The 22479-nt window shown below is 45.6% G+C and overlaps 1 protein-coding gene across 2 annotated transcripts in view; it reads right to left on the reverse strand.

The window, feature by feature from the left end:
* The window catches only part of Hel89B (histone acetyltransferase 1), a 328644-nt gene that overhangs the window by 4550 nt on the left and 301615 nt on the right, over window positions 1–22479 (reverse strand). For both annotated transcript variants that reach the window (XM_055068322.2, XM_055068321.2), the window contains exons 35-38: window positions 16336–16484; window positions 9938–10069; window positions 6905–7112; window positions 1733–1824 (exon numbers count right to left, since the gene is read on the reverse strand). In XM_055068322.2, the coding sequence (XP_054924297.1) occupies window positions 1733–1824; window positions 6905–7112; window positions 9938–10069; window positions 16336–16484 (581 nt within the window). The remainder of the gene's footprint in view (window positions 1–1732; window positions 1825–6904; window positions 7113–9937; window positions 10070–16335; window positions 16485–22479) is intronic.

Genomic DNA, 22479 nt, shown 5'->3' on the forward strand with positions numbered 1-22479 from the left:
CAATATATCAGATCAACAGGGCAGTGCATGCAACAGAAGAAAACTGAGCAGGTCGCGCGTTTCAGTTTTGCTTGCTGCACAGATGTATGGCTCGTGCGAACTGTGACCGTTCGTTACTGGCAAGAGTCGACTCCCAAACTACATCAAGAATGCAAAGGGCCTCCTGGTCCAACATGGCCAGTGCACTTCGGTCGGTGCAGATGGATCAAAGTGGGCAAGTATGGGAGGGGTGGTCAGAAACCTGACGAGAGCGGCGAATGCGTGAGCCTGCTCTGGGCCCCATGAGAATGGCGTGTTGTTCTGTAGAAGATCTGTGAAGGGCTGAGCAACGTCGGCAAAGGTTTTGATGAGACGGCAAAAGTAAGAACACAGGCCGACGAAGCAGCGCACGTCAGAAGCAGAACGTGGCACAGGGAAACTGTGTACAGCGCGAACTTTTTCCGGATCTAGTGGACACTGGATGCGTCAATGAGGTGTCCCAACACGGTAATCTGACGGCGCCCGAATTGACACTTCGTGGAGTTCAGCTGAAGGCCAGCTTTTCGGAAGAACGCAAGAATTACAGCGAGTCGAGTAAGGTGGCTAAGGATTTCATTGTACTGTTACACTGTTCTATAAGAAAATGAATATTGTTACCGGCAGAAAAAATACCGTATCGTCCGCATAAATAATAAACCTTGCCAAAGGTCCTGCCATTACTTCTGGGCATCAGTAACACAAGGTTGGATGTACAAAGAACCAAGAAGTTACGCTTTGTCCATCACTTATGCTGAAAAGTGAAAAGTTAAAGAAGTAGAACGTCATCGTGAGCTGCTATCTGTAATCAGCCACTATATAAACGAAGCCGCAACCTCCCGATGGTGGCGTTCTAACCGCCAACCTTTTATATCGTACTGCCCGCTGGAAAGCGATTGACCGGCTGAAGAGCCTCACAATCGGCTACCGAGATCTAGTCGTGCTCGTACACTCACTTCGAAGGCCACCTGCCCAGTAATACAAATTGTGGAAATTAAGTTTTTGCAAGCACAGCAGTACTTGCCAAATGCGACTGACCATCATCATCCTCAACAACAAGCAAGCGGTCGAGAGAACCAAGTACTGCCTTGACAGCTAGCAGAGAATAGCTGTGGAATGCGCCAGAAAGGAGGAGAAAACAAGGTAGTTTAACTTCTGTATACAGAACTTGTCTGTTTATATTTCAGGAGGTGCTTTCTTTCTTCAAGTCAGATTAGGAATTAATTGAACTGAATTCCGGATAAACATAGGCATGTCTCGCACCAAGCGATAACTTTGCGATAGTACTTGGACGGCGAGGAACGGTCCCCCCCAAAAACGCAAAGGAATGTAGAGTACTTGGCGACCCAAACGTGTTAACTGGCCCACATGTTGGCCAGTGCTTTTGTGCAGTCTGTAGACGCTCGGGACGCCCGAGCTGATGCATTGTGGTCACAGTGGCTGCATCTGGCCTCCCAGATTCACTCCCAGCACTCACCAGGAGGCAAAGAAAGTGCTGTGGACCAATTGTCGCATTTGAATCACCGAGTACTGCACTAATCACCCTATGTTAGTGTGCATTCCTTCTTGTGTCATCCAAATGCATCCATGCCTTGTAACCATGACTCCTTACAGTCGCACGAATCTAGCACTTTTTCCAACCACCAGGCTCCCTGAAGTTTCTGGCTTTACAAAGCTTTCTCACTATCCCTGCTCTAGTGCAGGCCTTCCCACTCACCCCATGATCTTCTCTTCGAGGGTGCCCCTGGTGATCAGTCGGTAAACATTGACCACTTTCTTTTGGCCAATCCGGTGGGCACGATCCATGGCCTGCAAGAGGGGGGGGCACACTGAAATTTCAGCATCTGGACTACAGCACAATCAACAATGATCCTGTGTTTTGCAACTAAACCTGTTGACATGCTTAGGAAGCTTCAACTCTGGAGGCTAGCTGCCTACGTAAACACACACTAACGAAGAAATTGCTTCTCTCATCAACCAATGCATCGATTTTGACGAAGTCTGACAAAAAAAAAGAAAGTTAACATGTAGTAACTATAGTAGGAGGATTTTAAATTTATGCCATCAATGTGTTTTTCAAATTTTTGAACATCTCAAAATAAAGGTCAAGCATCAAGTTTACAACTCTGCAACTAAGCAATAAAATAGGATATCACAATTCTGTAAACTGCAACTAACAATAGATCTAAAGCGAATGAAGTTGATGTATGGTAGGCTTCCGGTTAATTTGATCGTGAACGAAGGCCCCAGATGGTGCCTATACATTTCTAAGGGCCTAAGCATTTGTAATTTCGATCCTAAAACCGGCATTGGCCAGATAATTCGAACAAGACCAGTCAGCGTGCACATACCTGACCTCTAGATGACCCCAATAATGACCGCTTTAGTAGAATTATCTCTATTGGTGGAGCTTAGGGGACAGTGAATGTGATGGACACGTGTCATCACCCCTTGAAAATTCCTATTTCCGGCGTGCCTTAGAAAGATTTTCTATCAATAGTGGTAGCTCACAATGTCTTTTCCCGGTTTTTACTAGGGGCATGCGAATGCTGAATCCAATGAAGAAAAAAGAAAGCAGAATATAGAATTGCATATCAAATTTTTTCGTAAAATTTAATTCTTACAAATTTTGGGCAAGAAAATATGGTGCTGCACATGCTTGGGAATCTGCTAACATTGCATAACAAGAATGTAGCAAGCTATCAGCATCCTAAGGACACAGAAATCAAGATGTACAGTATCATCTACTCTTATTAAAGGGAACAACAAATTAGCGTGCCGGCACTAACTACAGCTAAGTTCTAGTACAGTAGAACCTTGTTGATACGCTCCCATTATGTACGTTTTTCCGGTGCCAGCGTTCGCAACCGGGAACACAAGAAAATGACCCAATAGGGTTATGCTCATTTTTTACCAGTTCATACGTTCTCGAAAAACACGATTTTTCGGCACCAAAATTCGGTATGGTGCCAAACTGCGATCGTATGATACGTTTTCTGGCCGCCAGATCCCATGTAAACAAGAAAATGCATGAGGTGTGCACGATCGAGAACAGTATATAGCTGCCTGCAGCAGCAGCTTCGCTGCAATACTCGTTTGCCCGTCTCACATGAAAACACCGGCGCACACTCAGTTTCTCATTTTGGTACTCGAAAATCCTCTCCGGGGTCATCGCACGTGGCATTCACAGGTATCACCGCCAATCCTATTGCGATAAGCATCTTCGTCCATCTGTTTCGAAGCGCATAGTGCCGTCAGAAGCGTAGCAGACGTTTTTAATAGGCAATAACCGAAGGGTGCTGCCGTTCCTTGCTGCAGACTGCGATCGCATACGTTTTCCAGCCGCTAGATCCCATGAACAAGAAAAGGCGCAAGGCGTGCGCAATCGAGAACAGTATATAGCCACCCGTCTCGCAAGGAAACGACACGTGCAGTTTCTTATTCCGGTACCAGGAAATCTCCGCCCGGGTCGTCCCACGCCGCATTCACAGCCATCGCCGCCAAACCTATTGCATAAGCATCTTCACCTGTCTGTTTTACAGCATGTGGTGTGTAGTGCCATTGGTAGCGTACTGCACGATTTTAGCAGGCGATAATCGAAACGTGCCGCCGTTTCACACCATAGGCGGTGCATTGTGGGCATCATGTTTCACTTTGGTGGCATTTGGCTTCGCCCACCAGCTCAATTTCGTTTCGGTTTCCTGCCTACCTCTTAAGGTGGGACACGGATCTTAAAAATAAAAGAAATCTCGAAAAAATAGATTTTCAAAGTGTTATTTTCGAAATCTACAACTATTTTTCTACCGATCTGCCAAGTTTTTCGTTTCTAGAATCAGTATTTTAGGTGAAATAATAATTTGCGCAATGAGTTCCGGCTGAATTCCAGCCAAAATGAACCCCAAAACGGCCCTTTCTTCCCATCGCGCAGCTGCCGTTTCGTGCTGCCTATCGCCGCCACCTCGGTCTCGTTTGAAAGCGCTGCCTTCCTGCTTAAGTTTCCTGCCACCGCCGCTCAGTTTCAACCATAGGATGGTGCAAAATAAATCAATAAAGAAAAGCACATTATTTGTTTCCTATTGGCTGAACGAGCCCACGTGAGAAGACCGCACCACCCGATTGGCGGAGCTGGCTGGTGTCGTCTGCTAAGCGAACCAGCCCGCATGCCGCCGTCATGGTGAGACGCCATTTTGAAGAACTGTGTGCAGCTACTGAGAAACGCAACAATGCCCGGGTCAGTGAGAAAGTTTTATATACTGCACAAATTCGGCAAAAAGCGGAAGAAATAGATGGTTGGTAATGTTAAAGGTCGTCGCACTACCCCAAGGTGGGCCGAGGGTGTTGTAGAGGCTACATTGCGTGGAAGTTGACGACAAAGATGCGAGTCCAGCATGTGCGCCAGCTCGCGAAGCCGACAGCGTCTGCATCCGCCGTGACATGGTGATGCTGCAGCCTTCCGATGTGGAGCAGAACAGGATTCGAACCGAGGAAAAACTCCAGGAACTCGCGTCAATGGCAGCGACGAAGCGGAAATCGGATTGTTTTAACCGAGACGGCAGCGTGGTCGACAGTGCTTGATGAGACGGCATTCACGATCATCAATTTGGATCTGCAAAACCAGCTTTTGAGGCCTGCAGAGTGCACAGCATGTGATAGCGGCAACATTGAGTTCAAGTAAGGTGAGTGAGAATACGGCCTCACTGTGAAACTAGCGCTCTCATGTTCCAACTGCAGAGACATCGCGTCCCTGTGGAGCTCGCCGCGTGTAAGCGGCGATCACACGGTGAACCTGTTCGTTGTAAATATGTTGGCTACGCGTGCTATGCAGTGCACTGGGAACCAGCAGACAGCACTTAATGATATTTTTTCGGTGATGAACATTTCCAACCGCGGTCTCCGCAACAAGACGTGGCAGCACTATGTGAAAAAAAAAGTTTGACCTCTGCAGCAATTCGTGCGGCCGACAGTGTTCAAGGGGCACTGAAGAGACATTTAAACAGCAGCAGGCAATTAGACTACATTCCTGGTGGTTATTAGGAATGTACATGTGTAAACATGTGCAAAAAATTTGTTAATTTTCATTAAATTTTGCGCTGTTTGTTTTTTGCAATTTTTCTCAAAACACAAATTTTTGACTCCATGCAATATTGAGGCCTCGATATCTCAACACCTAGAACAGTTAGAATTGAAATTCTTTTTGCAGAATGAAGTCTAATGTGTACTCTGTGAAAGATAGCAAGCAGATTTCTTACCTTTCATTTCAGAAATTAATTGTTTTGCTACATGTTGTGCCACATGGTTGCCACATTTTGTGGGCTTACATTCCACGGGTTGTAAAGTATCTATTAATGATCACATCAAAAAAATGTTTGCTATAGTACTTCAATCCTTACTCCTTGTGCTATCTAACCATGCCTTACAAACAATTTTTTATTGTCTCATTTATTTTTTATTGAGGCCGCAAACAAAGGTAATTGAATGTTATTTACCTTAAGAACTAATTGAGCTACACCAAAACTAAGTACATATTTGAAATCAGTGCAAAGATAGCAATAAGACTGACGAGTTTGATTAGTATATATGGGAAAATAAAGAAGCTTATTTACATAGCAGTGTCCCCCCTTATAACACCATGCAATAAGAAAACAATAAAACGAGTTTCGGGCAGCCGAAGCACAACCAGCTTGATGCGCGTCGCCGTCTCGTGCCGCAACGATCCGCGCGATGCTTCGCATTACGTTGATGCCAACAATAGTTCTGTCAAATTTTTTAATTACTTCGGATCGTACATTTTTCCAGTTAGTAAGTTTTTTCTCACCGTATTTTACCAAAACGTATGAACGAGGTTCTACTGTACATGAAGATCCAGAAAATATTTTTTTTATCAACAGAACTTTCTTGTTGAATAGAATCAAGCACTTTTTTTTCTCTGAAACTAATGAATTAGTGACATTCTGTTGTACTACATACCAATGCGGTTATCAGCTTAATAGTGGACCTGTGCTTGGAACACTTTTTTATTTATTGCAGAGAAAGTTATGCCTTCCCCCTTTTCTCCTATATACAGAAGGGCTATGCCAACTTTATGGCAAGTGGGTTATCATAAGGCCAATATGCGTGACTGACGAAAGGACTGTCCATCACGTGACTCGATCACCACTCTGTGCGTAGCTGGCGCTGACGATAATGAGCAAGCACTGTCCGTGCAGTTTCATCGTCAGATTCGGTGCAATTTGCCATTGATGAATAAGATTCTGAAATCTAAAGGGTCATGGCAAGTTTTCGTGACACTACCCTGCCGTTCATCTTCGCCATACATGCAACTGGGCCATGACACATTCGTGCCTGCCTCATAAATCCAAAGCTAGTATTGAGACGGGTTGTACAGTTCATCTTATGGATGTTAGTGAAAAGGGACAATAGAGAGGACTATTAGGGCGCACAAAAGCAACCTGGAAAACTGGCACCGCACACGCAGTGGTGGACAAAATGATGTCGTCCTGCATGCCCCGTCTTTCTGAGCCAAACTGCTTGTAACTGTAACGCAGCATCGTCTCTCAGAAAAGAAAATCTTGAACGCTCACTGCAACATTATTCACACCACCCGCTCAGCCCACTGTCTAGAAAAATGCGAGATTCCGAGAATGTATCACGATGCAAACATACGGAACCCCATGAGAACCCAGGTTAATAGGAAAAAAAGGAAGAAAAAGAAAAAGCCTTGCACCCTTCTTCAAATGTGTGACCACGTCATTGAAAGTAAATTTATGCCTCTTCTACAGGGGGGGGGGGGGGGGGGGGGGGACGTGTTTCACACAATTTTGTGCCTCTTCAATGAGCATGCCAACGGGGCTCTACTCTGCCTTGGAAGGACAAGTGCAAAAGGGGGCACCTGTAGGTCCTTCATCGGGTTCCAGTCGTGCTCAACGAAGATGACCGTGTCGGCGCCAGTCAGGTTGAGGCCCAGCCCACCGACCTGCGTGGTCAGCAGCAGCACGTCGATGGAGGGGTCCGCATTGAAGCGCTGGACCAGCGCCTGTCGCTGGCCCGGGGCCACGCTGCCATCCAGGCGGAGGTAGCTGACGCTGCTCATGTGTGCCCTGCACCGAAGACAAGACGGGATCGACGAGGTGCAAGAGCGGTACCACGGTGCTGTACTGTACGCACGGGAACGCTGGGAGGCTTTGTACTCTCTCTTAGAGGGACGGGGCCAGTACAGATATTTTTGGCTCGTTTCTATTCCTTTCTTATCAACCGCCACTGATGACATTGGTGGTAGCTTAGGCACAGCGTTGCTCGGACCTTTTATCAAACGTGAAAAAAAATGGCATTGCAGTACAGTGGAACCCCACTGATATGATCCTGTTTCGTACGATTTCTTGGCAGGAACATTCTCAATCGAGAACACAAAAAATTACCCAATACAGTTGAGCTTCTTTTTTACTGTTCCCGGAAATCAAACTTCTAGCACCAACGTTCTATACATAGCCAAACTGTGATCGTATGACACATTTTCCAGCCACTAGGTCCCGTGTAAACAAGAAAAGGTGCGAGGTGCATGTAATCGAGAAATGTAGCCGCATGCTGCCGCAGCTTCCCCACAATAATTGCAGGCCCGTCTCCCATGAAAACTCTGGTGCGCACTCAGTTCCCGCTTCCAGCATCAGCAACAAATCTGCTCACGGGTCGTCACACATTGCATTCACAGCTATCGCTGCTAATCTAGGGTGTCTACCAAGTTGGCATTTCCAAATTCCCCGAATGAGCCAGAACTTTGTTTTATGTCAAGACAGGCTGACACCATGGTGCCCGATGCTGTCACTCTCTAGTAAGCATGTTGAAACAAAGAAATTACTTAATCCAGTTTTATTAGTAAGTAGTAATATCTATTTTATTTAAAATGAAAACAGAAGGAAGGTGTTAGTAAAATGCACAGCGAAAAAAATCGTAAAACTCATTCCAAATTGAGTCAAACATTTTCAAATTCGAATGAAAAGGAGATGCATTCATAAGTAAATATTTTTTTTGAATATGAGCTATTTCTATCAACTGATAGCAAGTCCATCGGTATGAGGCCTGAACTTTGTCACAACTAAGATTCTCTCTCAGTCAACCTCAACTGTCGTGACATACTCTTATCCCGTACACAACATCTCAGTGTTGGGTTTCACTGCTTTAAAGAGCTTATTTTGGTTTGGATGAGGACACCTGAATCTCGGTGTCAGCCAACACTTTGTTTTTTGAGCTCAAGCTCCTTCAAAGAGGCGGCGGCACACTTCCTTTCCCGTTACTTCCTCAGTGCGTTGGTCCTTTCTGTTCTCATCCTCCTTCTGCCTTGCTTTCACCCTATCGATTATTTGAAGCATCCTCTTGGTCAGTTGTACAGTCAACGTCCGATTTTTCGGACTCCCTAGGGGCCGCAAAAACATCCGAAAAATCTGGCAGTCTGAAAGAAATGAATGCATGTCTTTACCTGCCCTTAAGGGCTAAAATTGCCACAGGCACGTCCAAAAAAGCTCTTAAGGCATGCCAGTACACTTATTAGGCATGCCAGTGCTCGTACTGTGACAGGAGACAGGGGTGCACGCGTGTATGATTAAGGAATAGATACTGTGTTTCGTGAGAATTGCCCCTTCCCATGCTTGTTATGCTTCACCGCCTAACACTGCTGTAATAAGGCGAAGCTAACTTTCAGAGATTGGTATTACGCAACGCGCTTTGTTCTGCGAGCTTCGAAGCCAATCACGAGGATTACAAAGCCGGAGTCGGTGCCATTGCTGACAGCGGCGAATTCTTTCAATGAAAAACACGGCACCGCACGGCAAGAAGCTTAATAGCAAACGTAGAAGCAGCTAGGCCTAACGTTGCCGCGGTGGTGGCTACGGCGGCCAGTGGATCTGCGTGCGAGAGTGCCGGTTCGAGGCGGCGAGATAATCAAAATGGCGGCGGTGGTGGCTTTGATTAATGCCATTTCAGAGCTGCAGTCAGGGCAATATACACTGACTATATGGAGTACGTGGTGGTGCCGCAAAGCCGTGCGAATTATCGGGCATGTCCGAAAAATCGGTCATTACCTACTCTGGCAATACATCGTGCCGATGGCACGGCGTCAATGACGATTCGTTGCGATTCCTTTGTTACTGGAGTCAGCTTTAACACGACTTTCGTTCCCTTTCAATAAAGTTACAGCTAATTTTCCCTGATAGAAGCACAAATTCCCTAAGTTTTCCTTGAGTATTTCCAGACTATTCAAATTCCCTGAGAATTCCCGGTTTTCCTGGTTGGTAGACACCCTGCCAATCCCATTGCATCACCTATGTGTTTCAGAGTGCATGGGGCATAGGGCAACTAAAAGCATACTGTCCGCTTTTAATAGGCGATAACCCAGACGTGCCGCCGTTCCCTGCTGCAGGTGGCACGAAGCAAGCATTGTGTTTTGCTGTGGCAGCATCGTATTTTGGCGTTGCCTAAAGCTCGATTTCATTTGGTTTCCCGTCGGCAGCTTTTGAAACACTACGCAATAGAAAAAGAACAACGTTAATTTGGGTCCGATGCCCTGCCAGCTCGATGCATGTAGGGGTCTAGTGGCGCAAGGATTTGCATCGAGCGAGCACATCAGAACTTCCCACGAAAGTGCCTCACCCGAAGAAGCTGCCAACACATGCTGGATTAGTGGAGTGCAAATGTAAGTGCGTGCAGTAACTGAATCATCAGCAGCTGTTAAGTGAATATTTCATTAATAAACCTCATATCTGAACCTTTATTGAACAGTCAACACCTTGAAAAACATAATTTCTAGTATTTTTCACCAAACCTTTGTATTTTTTGGCTTTCAGTGCAGCATTCTTTCAAATTCTAAGGTCTGTGCTCGCCAAAGCCAGAGTAGAGCTGGCAACAGTGAGCTACCAATCTCCCCGGCACTCACATGAGCAGGTCCTTCTCCAGGATGTCGAGCATGCCCTTCAGCTGGCAGAAGATGAGGGCCCGGTGGGCATGCACCACGCTCTCCTGCTCGGGCTGGGCAGCTGTCCCAATGCCACAGTCCAGCAACAGTTGCCTGCAACACACGGGAGCACCGTAGAAGGACATGTCGCTGGGCCAGAATGGTGCTCACTTAATGGGGAGGGCCACTGTTGATGAATGTACCTTTCGACAAACCTGTCAAGCCAAGCATTGCTTCGACTTTTACTGTTTATTTATTTATTTATTTTCACATACTGTCAATCCCTCATGGGATTATAACAGGAAGGGCAAGTACATATGGTAGTATTTGCGAACAAAGAATATAAATAGATTATATAATCATAAGTGTGTTATTGCAAAGGTTTTGGTTTCACTGAACAAAAGAATTAAGTAGTTCATCACAAATGCAATATTTGGGTACAATATACTATAACAAGGAAGAATCTGAGAAAACAAGAAACCAAACAAGAAAGAAGAAAAAAAAACCACCTGAAAGCACATGTGATACACAATACCTAATGAACATGACAAACAGGATGCAGTCATGCGTATGATGCATCATACAAAAGGAACACTCATAGATTAAAGTGTTAAGCTATGAAGATCGGTAACAAACCTGACTATGTAAGTCAGAGCTGTAAGGCAAGGAGGTGTTCTTTTATTATCACCCCATTTGTGCACTTGCCTTACTTCAGTTTTTTTTTTTTTTTCATTTGTCAATTATTATGTGGTTGTTCGAGTTGTAAAAATATGATGGAGCACAAGGTGAATTTTCTCACAAGCGAGTGCTGTACTAGAAGTGCATCGACCACTACGTACACTATCGTCAACCTCGATATGGTGAACATTTTAATGAAATTTACAACTTGCCAAGTGTGCCGTGGAACTGTGACGATCGAATGGGAAACGTGGGAGTACGGCTAGTTGTAAAACCAAAGGTGCAGTGCGGCAACTGTGGCAAACTTGGCTTAGAATGGAGCTTGTGACGAGTTGTTGGTGCCACTAGCAAATGCAACCTGTTCGAGATTAATGTTCGTGGGGCACGTGCTACGCAGAGCACAAGAAATGAACAAACAGGGACGATAACGAAATCCCAAGGCAGAAAAATATTTTCGAATCACTGGCGAGCACCCATAAAAGTTATCATATTTACTCGAATCTAACGTGAACTTTTTTTCCGATAGAACGGGGCCTGAAATTGCGTGTACATAAGAATCGAGTACGGCCCTAAATGTGCGTTACCTTATTGCCATCGACATTTAAAAATGGCCGCCTCATACGCACTTCAAGCTTAGCTGCCGTCGCTTCCTCCACGTGTTGCAGTATGTGTGCTTAGGTCAGTCCACCGTCTGTCTTCTCGTTTTGTGCGTTTACTCTAGCAGCATAGAAGTGCCGAATGCAAAGACACACCGAGTTCATCACAATGCTGCATTAAAAGGAAAGCGATCACGTGTGCGGAGATGGGCAGAAATCGGGCTGCATCGCAGGCATTCGGAGTTCCCAAAACTTGCGTGTGGGACTGGCGTTAACAGGAGAGGCATTCTACTCCCGCAGTTGCTGCATACGGCGCGGCCCCTATCTTGAAAGCGATCTGCAACGGGAACAGAGTCTATGCGTCTAGGTGCACCATGCTGTGTTCTCGTTGGTTAGCTTGCTTTGAAGTGAGAGGCAGCACGAGGGTCAATTCGCTCACTCTTACTACCGCACTTCCTCACTCCAGCGTTCTGCTTGAGAGTTTCTGCGGTCATCAAGTGAGAAGCGTTCACGTTTGCTTGTGTGCACGTGACACCATGTTTATTAACTCAGTTAGTAAGTGAATGTTTACAAGCTTATACACAGCCTATAAAACTACTATCCTTACTCTTAATAGCTGTCTATTAATTTGCTATTGCAACTGATGCTTCACCTTTTGGGCGAAACTGCGACGTTCTTTATTCATCGCAACTTTAATGCATTGGGAGTAAATCTGTTTTTCCAAATGAGAGAAAGTTGTATTTCTGTACAAAAGAGTGAGGTGCACAGTACAGTAAAGTACTTTTCATTTTTTAGGTTACGGCAAACAAGTGCGCGTTACATACAAGCCCTTGGCAAATTGGGGGCGTTCCCCCCCTACCCTCCCTTGGGGCGGGCATGATGGCATAGGCTAATGCAGAGCAAAACCAATTGCTGCATAGCCACACGTGAAGACGCTGATGACACTTCGTCAGGTTTTGTGCTTTGTGTACCACGCACATTATCCCTGTCTTTTCTGTCTCATTCTTGCGCCATTGAAATTCCTGTGAGCAAATTTTTTTCACTTTCCCTGGCGATTTTCTTATTGCGGGTTTCAACCATATGGGTGTTTTGCAACAAGACCTCTCAGCCGCTCCTCAAAACAAAACGAAATCCAGCAGGAGCAACACAAGCCTGCACTGGATATTTAGCAAAATGTGCCAATGTAGTCAAGAACCTCGATAAAGTTGACAATTATGGTAACCCAGGGAGCAATGCAGTGTCTTTTGATGAAAGCTGGCACACCTGGGGCCATGCAGCTGCCTGCAATATGAGCTGCAACGGTCAAAGGGGGCGGCACAGCAGTGCGAACACACGAGAATTTCCTTTAATAAGTCCCCATAATTGACAGGGTGTTTACTTCGCCAGTTTTTCACATGCGGTTGCTTCCATATGCAGTGTTGGGACCACCTCCACCACGGGCAGCGTATTGCAGCTCATATTGCAGACGAATGCATATCACAGATAGGCGTGGCATTCGTGCCAAAATCGCGGCAATCGTGCCAAAAAAGGACACCTTGTCGAAGGCTGGCTAGATGGAAGTAGAGGTGGCAATGATTTATTTCAGCGCTCCCTTTCACTTCACGACCTTAGATGCACAGCCATGCTTTGTGGTGGGGACAGCTGATCGCACAACACCATCAATGAAGCAAAAGTGTATGGCTTCATGCATGTGGAAAAAGAGGACTGTTCAAACCATATGCAGAAATGCATGGGGACTGCAGTGGGGAACTTTGTGGAAAAGCACAAAGGGTCGAGTGGAGGGCCTATCAGTGGTAAAAGCCGTCCGACTGTTAACCTTATCTCCAAGCTACTTTTGTTGGGCTCTCAAACGCCATTCTTGAAATGTGGACCACATGCACATTGCAATACGGGCTAAATAATCTCATGTAATCTCTACCGACGAGAAGCCCAACCGCAGCCTTTGTCCACGTGGCCCTGGTTCGTAATGCAAATATAATGCAGCCATTGCACGGGACAAGCCCCACCAAAGAGCAAGCCCAACTTGCCAGAGGCTGTGACGGACTACGTCCGGTTTACAAGCGTCTGTCAGATAAAATGGTGCTACAGAGAGCTATGACTCGGAACGCCAATGACACACTCCATTCGGTTATCTGGAACATGGCACAGAAAGAAGAATGCGGAGCTGTTTGCTGTTGAGATAGCTACAACGTGTTTCAACCTCAGAAACCACGAGTCTTGTTCACTTATACCACCCGAGCAGCAGCTTCAGCAAACATGCCAAGGCTGCCAGAGAGCAGTCGAGAAAGCCAACTGGACGGCCAGTTCGAGCAGAAAGCCTGCTTCCTTAGCAGCACTCCAGGCCGCAGCAAAAGCGTGCTTCACATTACTCCCCTTGGGCTTTCTGAGCTATTGTGATTATTAATTTCCTACCTTGAAGCTTTAAATGTACGCCTATACGTGTGTTGCCTTCTCGTGTCCTGGTTCCCTGCCTGTGCTACAACTCGCTGGCTTCTGGTTGAAATGTATATTCCTTCTTCCAGTTATTATTGGTTCTTTGCATTTTTCTCAAATATTCTGCAATTTCAGGTCTGTAATTTTAGGAGTGGCACTTTGTCCCTGCTAGTCATTCAATTCTCTTCATCTTTTTCTTGCCTGAATACTGTTGAGTCAGAGAGCACACAAAAACTATGACATAGTGTTTAGGACACTGTAACATTATGAATCTTGTAAAATTACCGACAAAAATCCAGATTTGCAGATTCGGAATTTTAGAATTTCATAACTTTGCCTGAATAAAGATACAAACATTTGAAAAGAGCTCTTTGAACATTCAAAAACATAGATGTTTAATTTTAGCTCTCTTGCTGCATTACATATCTTGCAATTCAGATCCCAAATTTATAACACAAGAACTGCGACATTGTTTCGCATTACCTTGGAAAAAAAAAAACTAATTGTACATTTGAAATAAGCACTCATGAATAAATATTTCCTATCAATTTCATGGCATAGAGTCAGTAATAAAAATTCACCGAACATTGCGATACTCCCCAATGCAAAATTTGAGCGCAGCTCTACACATGTTTTTGTTGCGCGATACATTGGCTGATGTGGAGACTGTCTCGTGCGGCACACTGCAAACGAAACAAAGTGTGGCGTGGCTGCCTTGCTAACCTGGAGATCGCAAGAGGCAGCCCGTGGGTGAAGCACGGGTGCGATTCACACCTGCTGCCGCATACAGACCTCCCAGACGACGCGCGCTACTCTGGCGCCATCTCGTAGCCATTGTCGCCGCACTACGCTTTTCTTCTCATGCTTTCGCCATGCCCTCCTCCTCGCGTCTTTCGTCCCCCGCTGCACTCCGCGTTCATTCTTTCACCCTCCGCTGAGCTCGTTTGCTCGGTTACGCCAACGCTCACCGCAGGAACGGCCGCCCGAGGGCTGCGCTCTAAAATTTTTTCCCCGGGGCCCACGTCCATTCTTAAGCACTACACAGTCAAATCTCGATATAACAAATTGCGCGGGACCATGGAAAATTGTTTGTTATTCTGAAAGGTCATTAGAGTGAAAGTCCCAAATGAACCGTTCCACCCATCAACCTATCAGTTTGTAAGGTGTCGCCGTGTGAGCTACCCACAAAAATGTCACTGTTGGCTCTCGGCGCGCGCTGTTGCTATTTTCCATAGATTCTGCTGCCACGCACACCAAAGCACCGCGAGTGACGTGTGCAAAGCAGATGCTGGCACCGCGAAAACTACGAACAAAAAGGAAGCTCCATGTCACCTCCAAAGCACAAAGTCTCTTGCTTTTTGTTTGTTTTTACATTCCTTGCCGTGGACACTGCAACTGCTTTGGTTCGTTGCATATACTTTTCTTTATTTCATACCCACATGAGCTATCGTTGTGAAATATGGGGCCTAACATATAAAACTGTAGCGTTCTGTTTACTGACCTTCGTATTCTTTAATGGTGTTAAGAAATTATAAGATCACTTGCTTAGTTCACAAGATACTCAACACCACTTTCCCTTACCCAACACCATATTTAACTTCCCACGTGCAAACACCAGGCAAGCAACTAAGTTTAACTTAAACCTTCCTTATTGCAACAATGTCTATGGTAAACGATAATTAGAGTTCTTTGGCATTATAACTTGGAACACTGTGCCTGTGGAAATAAAAGTAACCAGAAATTTTGATCTTGTATGGAAACGCTTCTTCTTGTCTAGCCAAACGTAACAGCTCTTCCTTTAAAAAAAAGTACTTGTTCATGTAAATAATCTTCATACTCATTCAGCAGATATGTACTTGGTTGACCTGTATATGTACTTCTATGTATTTGACCAGCTACTAGCTACATAGGCTATTGGTCCGCTAATTTTTTTGTACGTATTCCTTGAATTGTTTAAATAAAGCTCACTTTTTGATTGATTGATTGACTGACTGACTGAACTGTTTCACTTGAGGCAGACACATGAACTATTCCAAAGCACAAGCGCCCGTAAACGACACCCTCCGGAAAGTGCAACTGTGTGGCATCCTCATTAGTACAGAGGTTACATCTCTCCATGCGCGTGGCTAGTACGGCCGCAAGAAGAAGCGCAAAAGAAAGAGGCATGTGCAGAAAGGAGGGCAAACGAAAGAAGGGGTGCACCCCTGTTACTAGGCGACGCTTGCCTCGGCGGAGCATGCGCTCGCAGAACCCAATGCATTGTTGCCTCCAGAATAGATCTTTTTTTTTTTTAAGTTCTCTTCCGCGTATTTTTTTGCTTTTTTATTGAGTGCCGTTTCAGGTTTTTGTCTGCTAGACTACTGTTTCAGCTGCCGTGAAAGGTGCACGGAAATCTAATACCCAGATTTCGGAATATCAGTTCGCAGTACTGAGGCGTCTAACATGACACAGAAACTGAATAACGATCATTGTTCTGAAATGTTTGGTATTCTGAAGTTCGTAGAACTGAAACATTTTTACACTGAAACTATAAGAAGTAAGCTGGGGATTTCTGAAAAGTTCGTTAATTTGAAGAGTTCGTTAATGTGGTGTTCGTAGTACCGAGGTTTCAGTGTAGCAAGTGAATTTTACTAGCGAGACAGCCCATCGGCCATCAGTACACAGTGTCCTCACCTGAGTGAGCGCAGCTTAGCGGCATGGTTGATATCTGAGAGGGAAGACTCGGACTGCTGGAGGCCGGCCATGATGCGGCTGTACTCGGGGTGCTGAGGGTTCAACACCAGCTTCGGGTGATTGCACACCTTGCGCAGGTACTGCAGAGCCTGCAACACACACACACAAGCAGCTGTTTTGTTGCCCAGACACCCATGCATGCACAACATTTCCTGTTTCTGTTACCCTTTCACAACACATGAAGCATTGAGGATGCTTCATCCTTTTGCAACATGTATACCTATGACTCTTTGCCTGCTTTGTAATAAACTACTAAGTTCCAAGTTCCTCTCTGGCTGCTTTCTCTTCTTAAAGTTCTGCCAAATGTGCTGTTGTAAAGGCAACTACAGTTGAATCCTGCTACAACGAAATTGAAGGGGCACTGCGAAAAATTTTGTTGCCGTGGAAATTCGTTGCGATATTACCAAATACATAGGCGACATGCGACGCGCGACTCTTGCATGGCGCTTTTCGTTGCGCACCACGAAGCGGCAATCCTTTGGAGCGCCATAAAGAGGTCCTTTTGTTTCGCGGGCCAACTGCGTGTTCAGAAGCAGCCTTTGAATGAGGCGCTCACGGTAGGCCCGTTTGACGCTCTAGATGACCCCTTGGTCGAGGGGTTGAATGATATAGGTGCAGTTCGGTGGGAAAAACATTACCCTTTACTGCACCTTGTTGCATTTACGCAACATTCTGATGAACGGTGTTAAAAACCGAAGCAAAGTCAGTTTGGAGCTGCCTGTACATGTTGTTGCATATCCGCAACATTGGTCTGTAAAACGCGGCACCTTGTGCTGCAATCTGTGCTAATTCTTCGCATCTTCTACCAAAACAAACGTGGCGGAGGCTGCGCGCGGCCGCGAGCGGTGATATAGGCAAGTTTTACAAGTTGTAAATGTATTTCTCCATAAGACAAGGCGAAAAAAAAATTACGCTATGCTCCACATCCTTCCGACTCTGTAGGTTCAAATAAACATTGTAATTTCGGAATAGTTTGTTCCTGGCGACAGAACGTTGCAATGTTGCACGAATGCAACAACGTGTACATGGTTTATTTTCTTCGGAATAGTGAAATGGCTCTGAAACGCTGGTATGCCCAGCAATTCCTCCTGATAGTGAAGGCAGTGACTATTCAATAAGTCACGACAGCCACGAGTGTAAGTCCGTTGCGATTCAATATGTGGACAAGATGTTCTCTGGTCGAATTTCCTTTTTTCTTTTCAAAAGTACGCTGCGCCTCCACACGTTGCCGTGTCACGTCGTCACGGGCACAGCTTTATGTCCGTGCTTCGATGTTCTACATTTTGACAATAACCCGAAAACACTGCATTGTTTCCTGGCTGGACGGGAACCTGCATGACGTACTGCATGAAGTGTGGGAACCACCTGTGCTGCACAAGCATGTACAAGTGCTTCTCTTTGTTCCACACTAAATCATAGGTGCACCAATGATTGTCTCGTGCAAATAAGCATCTGAGTATGAATCGCACTAAATCTATCTTTTACTTTCAACTTCTTCTTTATTTGCACATTGTTGCAAATATGCAACATACCCTTTTTCTGCAAATCGAAACCACAGACATTTGCTAAAGTAAGTTTCCGTGGGAGTACAGGTACTGTTATGCTTCCCTACAACTCCATGAATAATATTTTGAGGAAGCAAAAAATTGTGCAGTAAAGGGTTAAGTGCACGTTAAGTGCATTAAGTGCACGAAAAAACATTAAGGACACGGGCAGGCCTTGCCTGCCCGTGTCCTTAATGACTTTTTCCTATGACCAAAAGCGGCCGCTTGTCTGAACCGTCCCCGTTAGCGCACAGGAGCACGGTTATTCTCTTCTTGCTGTGCTTGCCCAGTGGCACCACAGCCCCTTAAAATCCATGGTCCTGGTGGGCAGCATCTCGTAGAAGAGCCCGGTCTTCTCGCCATCATAAATATCCGATGGTGCATAGTCTTGCAGGATACCTGCAACTTTGCCGATGATGCTGTGGAGTGACTTGAATCTGTTCAGCCAGCCTACGCTGGCCTCCATCCATTCCTAGCATGCAGGCATATTCCAGCGCTTTTTGCCACACAATATCACTACTAGGGGCAATTTTCTTGGCCCGCGTCTCCACGAATGAGGTGTAAACTGCCTTGTCCAAGGCTTCGTGCACCGGCTGAGCCACTTTCTTGCGCTTCACTGATGTCCCTGAAGCTAGCGCTTTGGCTATGGCATCCTTGCTCTTCAATATTGCCAAAGAGAGCTCGCCGGAATTCCAAATTCTTCCGCGATGACCGATTTTTTTCTTTCCAGCTTCAGCCTCGGCATAACTTGAGCCTTCTCTTGTAGCGACAAAAACTTGCGTTTCTTTGTCAGCTGTGACATGCTTCAGCTGACGATTAACCTGCTTCGAGAAACAATGAGCAAATGGCATGCAATCGTTCATTGTCAAGTGAGCGTCACCCGAACGCCTCGTCGCACCCTACCGGGATTTGACCTCGTAACCGCTACTTCGTATAGTAATTGTTGTTGTACACCGGAGCCATTTCCACGAAACTTTGTAGAAAATGAATAATTAGAAATAGTACAAGAATAAAATTATTGCGTGTATGTTATTTGTACAAACACTATTTTTCTAACATGTATGACCCAAACGTTTCCTCGGAGCTCGAATGCTCCTCCATAAAGAGCGCGTTGCATCGCCATTACTAACGTGGCATGGTGGCTTTCTGTTTTATTTACATTGCGTCATGGCCCGAACAGCTCCAGCTTTTTTTTTAAGCTATCAAGGTGAATGGTTCGTCAAGGCATGAAAAAACAGTTTTAGGGGTCTCGATGAGCTACAGTTTAAATAATTTTACTCATGTCTGCTCTGTAGAAACTTTGCTGAAATGAAAATGTGTCCGCGCAGTAGTCCATTTTGGACAGAATTTCGATGCATTATGTTCTATGGGACACAGAGGGGGAACGAAAAAATCTTCGTTGTGGCGAAAATTTCATTGAAGTGGACTTCGTTGTGCTGGGATTTGACTGTATGAGAAAAACGTTAACTCTTCGTCAATATGCAGTGGAACCCCGATGGGCAGAACTTGCGTAATTCAATCTGATCAATCATTTGAACATTAACTTTTAACTACACTCGAGTACTGTAGAACAAATAAAACTAAGTAAATATGGACCAACTATGAAAACTCAAGGTGTGCAAATATTGAATATCACCAAGTTCAATCAAATAGTGAATGTTAGAATAATTCCATTCGCCAATCGAATATCTACTATTTGAGCTTTAGGATATTCTATATGTTGTGGGTAGAGCCACGCACAGTTCCTCATGTCACATGCGCCACGGAGCACCTCATGCTCGATGCCACCCAAGCAAGCGTTTCACTTCGTTTGTGATGCAAAAGGAGCACCGAGCGCTCCGGGGACGTGCCGCCCTGTTTGACGCAGTAGTGGATTTCATCACTGCGAGCATTCCCCAATGTTGGCCCGAAACGGCGATCACACACAAAGCACCCGAACGACACAATCAGCAGAACGGCACGGCGCGGCGGTGCCTGGGGCCACCTCTGTTGGTACAAGGTTCCTCTGGGTCGACAGGACCGATCGAAATGATAACACGACACTGGACAGAGGGAATGACAACAAAAGCACGGCATAATTCGTAAAGTGCGAAAGCATGTACGAAGATTGGGCCAATTAGTGGCTGATAGGCACGTAGATCGTGTTGTATAAGCAGCGACAAACTTCACGCCACTGCAACGGCCATCATTCTAACCCGCACGCTTCATCTCAGGACCGATCACAGGACAAGTTACCCATACAAACATACTAGTGGCAAGCATTCTACAGCAGCTTGCAGCAAATTTTCGTCACGGCCACACTGCCAGGCCATTAGGCCTAATTGGCATCAGTGGACGTTGCCGACTGCAGTTACAGTTTGGTGCCGAATTGACGTGTGCACCTGTTTGCAGAAGCTGTGCGACATTATGAAACTCGACAAACCGTCTTGCAAATGAAAGCGAGCGCTCGGGATGACAATAAAGTTGTTCATGGCCGCCATATTGGTGACACACATACGGTAAGGCGGCCTCTCATTCCCAACGCTGTTCGCAGATGGCGCACATCGGTCTTTTCTTTATGCACAGCATACCATAGGATACCATAGAATACCATCTGTGCAATCGGTGAGATTGAACAGATGGTATGCGGCCCTTGAAAACCGAAAAATCGCAAAAAAGTCAATTTTTGAAAAACCATATTTTTGGGTTGTATGTCTCATAAACTACCTGTTCTGTAATTATCAGCACCTAATTCAACAGTAAAGTACCAAAAAACGCTACTTTTGAGGCCACCGCGGCCCACAAGACACGCACAAATGCGGTCATTGTGGTCCGCATTTGTAATGGTCCGCAGTAATGTGGTCATTACTGGCTACATCAAATTCAAAGTTGTCTTAAAATTTTTTGGAGGGGAAATTAAAGAAAAGGGCTCTTTATCCCCCTGGGATATCTATCAAGGGATCATCACAGTGAATTTCAGCTTCCTACGATGTCCTGGGATTTCTCCAGGCTATTCCTCAGGCATATACATGAATCAATAACTCTGGAACTGATAAACATATCTTCATGAAACTTTGCAGTTCCTCATAGTTCGGTGGTGTGAACCTACCCTGAAAGTTTCATCTGGATATCTTAAAAAATAAAAAAGTTCGGTCTCCAGGGTAGCCTCCCCCTTAAGTCAGAGGCTACCGAGCAGGCAGAGGGAAGTGAGTGCGGAGAAGGAAGGTGCCTGGAGGTGGAGAGGAGGAGTGCATGACGAGGAAGGTATGGCTGTGCACGTAGTGGAGGGGGAGAAGGAAGGTAGGCGGTAGTGCACTGGGTTTACCTCCTACGGCAGTTCCTACAGGCTCTGTATGCACTATCGATGTACCGGGTTTGTCTGGCGATTGACAGGCTGAGCACCAAGCGAGAAGGACAGAGCAGCAATGAAAGCGGCAACAGGCCCAGTGCGACTCGACCGACCCCGAAGTCGTCGGCAAGGGGCATTAGCTGAACAAGACTGGCAAAAGGCGCAGGCTAGGCAAGCCCAGGAGAGGCAGCCTGCGACAATGCTGGTGTGTCAGGCAACACAGCGTAACTCTGGAATAGCACCCGTTGCCTGCGTGTAACCCTCTATGACTCATGTAACCTGTGTAACCTGTAATTTTTTTCATTCCACTTTCTTTTCCTTTGTAGCTTTGTCACAAGACTAGCTTTAGGTTCACAAGGCGGGTGTGAAAGTGTCATGGTCAGCTGCACGCATTTGCGTGGACGCTGGTTGAACGTGGAGGGGTGAGGGGGGGGGGGGGGTAGCAAGCTGCGACCCTGCAGATTTAAGTTTTTGACAGATGGCAAATCACGCCAAAATTAAGAATACAATGAAACGACACGGACGGTGCCTGCTCTTTACTGTTGGCGAAGGTTACGCGCGAAGCGGTGATAGAGTCACGTGATGCGTGCTCCTTTCGTCTATCGCGCAGATTGGCCTTATGATAACCCACCTGCCGTAAAGTTGGGATAGCCCTTCTGTATTTCAGAGAATAACTGGAAAGCATAACTTTGTACGAAATAAATAAAAAAGATTGCTGCAAAACACAGGTCCACTATTGTTTAGAGAACTTCGTTGATATTCACTACAATAGAATGTCACTAATTCATTAGTTTCAGAGGGAAAAAAGCACTTGATTCTGAGCAACATAAATTTTATTGATAAGAAAATATGTTCCCGATCTTCATACACATACTACAACTGAGCTGTAATCAGTGCTGGCATACTAATTTGATGTTCCCTTTAGTAAGAGTAGACCGTAGTGTACATCTTCATTTCTATATACCTAGGTTATAGCTTGATACATTTTTCATATGTAATGCTAGAAGCTCGGAAAAAGTTTGTACTAAACGGTAGTACTGCTTCACCGAAATAGCATGAGATTGGCCACTTACCATTTCCTGCCATTCTCGGGCAATTGTTGGTCATTATAAACACAGTGACCAAGCTGCAGCAAAACTGCAGGATTGCCAGCGACGGATGGAGCTCTCAGTTTTGGCACTTATTCAAGATGTGGAAACAAGACGGAACAGT

The sequence above is a fragment of the Dermacentor andersoni genome, chromosome 8, assembly GCF_023375885.2.
Source record: "Dermacentor andersoni chromosome 8, qqDerAnde1_hic_scaffold, whole genome shotgun sequence".
Lineage (NCBI taxonomy): Eukaryota > Metazoa > Arthropoda > Arachnida > Ixodida > Ixodidae > Dermacentor > Dermacentor andersoni.